Source organism: Pholis gunnellus, assembly GCF_910591455.1.
Source record: "Pholis gunnellus genome assembly, chromosome: 20".
Lineage (NCBI taxonomy): Eukaryota > Metazoa > Chordata > Actinopteri > Perciformes > Pholidae > Pholis > Pholis gunnellus.
This window is the reverse complement of record NC_136547.1, coordinates 20,264,371-20,269,370: the sequence shown is the minus strand read 5'-3', so window position 1 is coordinate 20,269,370 and position 5,000 is coordinate 20,264,371. Positions and strand designations below refer to the sequence as shown.

Sequence of the window (5,000 nt, the reverse complement as noted above, 5' to 3'; positions counted from 1 at the left end):
TGTTGGGATGCACATTAGTCATAGTTTCATAAAGATGAATTATGCTTTCTGAGATAAAACCACACGATAACAGCCGACCATCAGCACACCTGGGACGCATCACGACGTCCCGATAAAAACACAACGAGTCCAGATGTTCTCGTCTCTTCGGGGCCAGTCTGACTTCTGTGACATTGACCAATAAGAGAAAAGCCGGCAAACGTAGAGCAGCGAGGAAGGACGTCATCTGTGGGTCGGACGCGCGTCTTCATAGATCATCAGATATTTTATTGCCATCTGTTCCTATCCCATGATGATGTAGACATCATGCAACACGCTGCATTTTAGATCGGTTCATCCTGCAGATGCACGCGGCTTTCTGAGGAATTTGCATTAAAATATCATTTTGTTCGTCTGTTGGTTTGTTTGTCATGTTTCTGTTGACGAAAGAGGAGATGAAAAGAAAAAGACAGAAGATCGGACAGAAAAGACTTTAGAGACCGAGGGAATAGTGATGAAGAGGAGAAGAAACGATGGGAGGCAGGAGCAGCGAGGGAAATGATTGAAAAGTGAATTAAGAGAAGAGGAAAAGGAAAAATGAAAGAATAAATGTAATAGAGGGAGAATATCGATGGAGATCTGTGAATGAGGACGGAAGACAAAGAGTAGCAGAGGAGACGAGGGAAGGAAGGAGGTGAAGGAGCGGAAAGAGGATAAGAAAGGGTTCGTGGAGGAGGAGGAGGAGGATGAAGGGTCACAGATCTGATTGATTTTGCGTGATTATGAAGTGGAGATTTATTCCACAGCGTTCCCTCATCTCCTGCGACCCCTCGACCCAACGCTCATTAGCATAGAAACCACATTCCCCGTCCGCTGATTGGACCAGGAGCGACAAGACCAGGATGTAAAGGAGGAAGTGTGTGTGTGTGTGTGTGTGTGTGTGTGTGTGTGTGTGTGTGTGTGTGTGTGTGTGTGTGTGTGTGTGTGTGTGTGTGTGTGTGTGTGTGTGTGTGTGTGTGTGTGTGTGTGTGTGTGTGTGTGTGTGGGTTACACATCATCATAATAAGCAGAAGCATTTCCAATCAAAGCAGGTAATTCTTCCTCCCGCTCACCATCCGCCTCTGGTTTTGTGTGTTTGTTTGTGTGTGTTTGTGTGTGTGTGTGTGTTCATTAGTGGAGAACCATTTGAATGCCCCCACGCACAAATATTTAGAAAAATGTCCAGATTACGTCCCGAGCCTCTCCGCCCACTCCTCCACCCGGCCGCTGACCTGAGAACACGAGCCTGACGGAGCGCCTGCGGCGGCGCTGCTGCTGCTCACAACTCATTTTTCCTGCAGATTTGTGTGAAAGTGATAATATAGGAATCTAATCTCTCCCTCGTCGGCTCTTTTTCTTTCTGCGGTGACACATGATGTTTCTCTTCTGGCCTCGGTGTGACCGGCTGCATACAAAGTGGAAAACTCAATATTCCGTCTGAACAAGCCCCGGTGCAGAACTACCCGAAAGAGCGTCACAGACGTGATCCAGGACCGGGTCTGTCTGATCTGCTGCCTCTGTGGTTGAGGTCTGGGTTAGTTTAGGACACCAGGACTGTGTGGTTAGGGTCAGAGAAAGATGGCGGTCGTGGTTAAAAGAAGCCAACGTTGGAAGCAACGTCTTTGAGACACAACAAAGCTTTTCTCACGTTTCCTCGTGTCAGAAGTATTTCACCAGCTGTTATTGAGATAATCCGATAAAGATCTCTGTAGTTTGTTGTTGTGACCGTTTAAAGTTCACGTTTCTTTGGATCTCGTTTCTCCAATAAAAAGCAAAAACACAACGGCTGAGTCACAAGTATAACGTTTATATATTATACAAAACAATACAACATTATCTCTTTCTAATGTTGCCAATTAACATCATTCATTATTGGAAGTATTTTGCAGACCGATGTCCGGAATCCAAATTGTAATATTTGGGATTTTGTCAAAAATGACAAGATCATTAATAAACTGTTGAACGTCTGACATCGTGGAAGGAGGAGGAGGAGGAGGAGGAGGAGGAGGAGGAGGAGGAGGAGGAGGAGGAGGAGGAGGAGGAGGAGGAGGAGGAGGAGGAGGAGGAGGAGGAGGAGGAGGAGGAGGAGGAGGAGGAGGAGGAGGAGGAGGAGGAGGAGGAGGAGGAGGAGGAGGAGGAGGAGGAGGAGGAGGAGGAGGAGGAGGAGGAAGCTTAGAGGGATTTGAAGCCGACACATGGACTGTAGAAAGGTGGATTCCTGTTGAAGCTGTTGCTGAGGGTTCAGTGCTGGCTGTAAATCGACAGGAAGAATCTGTTTTTTCCACTTTGGCTTTAAATCACTGAGAGCATTGATCCTTCCTTCGTTTTGTAGGTTTTGTGCTATTTTTAGATTTGGACGTTCTGTTGGTGGATCTCTTTGGTCTAAACTGAAACTGTTGGGTGGACATTCATGTTCCCCAGAGGATGAATCATACCAACTCTAGTGATCACCTGTTTTCTTTACCTCTAGCGCCACCATGAGGTTGATATTCATGCTTTGAATGAAATATATTGACATCTATTGTGTGGATTGTCGTGAAATTTGGTTCAGACATTCATGTTCCCCTCAGGATGAACCGGTGATCCGCTAACTTTTCATCCAGTCCCACCATCAGGTCAACATTTGAATGTGTGTTTAAATACTAAATTCTGCAGCTTTTTATTTATTTATCTGCTCATAAACCAAAGACATTCCCAAGTACAGCCTCACGGAGCCTTGCATGGCTCTTCAGACTCTTATTTTGAAACTTGAGCTCTGCTCCTTTGAATCACATCAAGTGAGTTTAGAGCAGCTTATTTAAGCTCTGGACTGGTTATTCCTAAATAATAAATGCTGTTTGAACACAGACTCATATAGAACATGTCGGGCTCAGATCCACTCCACAGCTGATGAAAGTATTTTAATTTAATAGGATATCCACTTCCTGAATTGACTAAATTAACTTCAGAATTAAACCCACGTCTCAGCCTCTGGCTAAATGTTTTTCACGCTGCGTTTCTTAAACTGCGGATCACGGCCCGGGCAGAGGTCACGGACTCATCAGACAGGAAACAGGTTTGTCTCCATTAGTCTTCAGAGAGCGAGAGAAACCACTTCCCTCTCATCTGGGTCCCAGGCTGTAAACGCATGAAATCCTCAGAATTACCCATAATCCTTTATTCCTCCGAGCGCTTTTTGCCCTCTGCTTTGACCTGCCTCGAAGCAGTTGGAAGAGTTTTGTTCTGAAATGAGAAATCTGCTGCTTTAAGAAGCTTCACTCCTTCTGTCTGCAGCAGAGTGATTGACAGCTCAAAGTGAAGACGACTCAAACTTTCACGCTGAAGGTTATTTTCATTTTCAGAGGTTTTTGTATGTAGTTGTACAATATTTTACCTTATTGCCCGCAGACACTGACCACAAGTCAGTTTGTCTGTTAGATGGAGTTATCTTCAGAGGGTTCCCTTTTCCACTGTGTTTTACTCAATACTATCAATAAAGTTAACTTTAGAACCACAACAGAACACACAGACAATACAGAAATACACTCAACAGAACTCAATATCAGAAGATTAATAACCAAACAGGCATAACAGAACCAGTGACTGGTTCTAGAGGCATTGGTTCTAGAGGCATTGGTTCTAGAGGCATTGGTTCTAGAGTGACTGGTTCTAGACTCATTGGTTCTAGACTCATTGGTTCTAGAGTCAGTGGTTCTAGACTCAGTGGTTCTAGACTCAGTGGTTCTATAGTGACTGGTTCTAGAGGCATTGGTTCTAGAGTGACTGGTTCTAGAGGCATTGGTTCTAGAGGCATTGGTTCTAGAGTGACTGGTTCTAGACTCATTGGTTATAGACTCAGTGGTTCTAGACTCAGTGGTTCTAGAGTGACTGGATCTAGACTCTAGTCACCGGTCACTAGAGTGACCGGTGACCTGTTGTCGGTCACCATCTCTGCCTCCACAGCTGTGCGTTAGTGCCCTTGAGCAGCGCGCGTTGCTGCTGCCGGTTGCCTGCAGGGAATCCCTCTGGCTGACGCGGCGAGTGAACGGACAGCGGAGGAGAGTTTCCCTGTTGGCCGATCAATAACGTATGAAGGAATAAGTGAAACCGCAGGAGCAGAGTGAGTTTATTGACTGCATGAAGCTGAAGTGTTGAGTTCTGAAACCTGCAGTAACGACCAGGACGGATTATTTGAAGCCAACCGGTTTCTAAAACATCTTTCATTCTTATTTGTTCTATAGAATTCTTTGCACTCGTCTGCAGTTTTATTTGAACAAAATGTGAATAATTTCTTTCCAGCTTTAGTTATTTAAAGCTGCATTACATGATTTTTAGACGCTATTTTTGATTTGTACTTCTTTCATTCTTTTGGTTTTAATTCACTTTATATATAAATTCTAACGGGCTGCTTGCTAATCTTTATAGTTTTGTGCTTACTCATGTCTGCACCTCCTGCTGTTTGATGCTGAGCACACACTGGAACTCTACTGGATTTGACCCTTAATGTCAAAATTCTGCTTTCAAAATCTTTATTATTTCAGTTTTTGTTGCACGTTTGTAGATTTAAACTGAAAACGACGTGAACATGAACACGTCATCATTGATATGTGGAGTGAACGGTTGCTTATTTCACTTCCATGATGTATATTCCGTCTCTTTAGCTGCTAAATGCTCCGCTAGGTTCACCGGTTAGTCTCACACGCTGAACAGCAGATGATAAACGTTTTGTGTACGTGTTGTGTGTTTTTTGTGCAGCCGGGGCGGGAAACAAGGCGGGCTGGGCGTTCGGTCTCGGCCTGGAGAGACTCGCCATGGTCCTGTACGGCATCCCGGACATCCGGCTGTTCTGGAGTCGGGACGAACGCTTCGTCCAACAGTTCAGAGTGTCGGACGTCCAGCAGCCCGTCTGCTTCCAGGTACGGACACGCTGTGAAGGAAGAACCTGTTCTAGCTCCTCAGAGGTTCATCAAAGCACCATTTATACTTCAGACATGTTGGCACGT

At 45.0% G+C, this 5,000-nt stretch overlaps 1 protein-coding gene across 2 annotated transcripts in view; it reads left to right on the top strand.

Annotated features, from left to right (window-relative positions):
* The window catches only part of fars2 (phenylalanyl-tRNA synthetase 2, mitochondrial), a gene marked incomplete at its 3' end in the record, with an annotated part of 47,770 nt that overhangs the window by 39,104 nt on the left and 3,666 nt on the right, over positions 1-5,000 (top strand). For both annotated transcript variants that reach the window (XM_079181665.1, XM_079181664.1), the window contains exon 8: positions 4,753-4,913. In XM_079181665.1, coding sequence (XP_079037791.1) covers positions 4,753-4,913 — 161 coding nt within the window. The remainder of the gene's footprint in view (positions 1-4,752; positions 4,914-5,000) is intronic.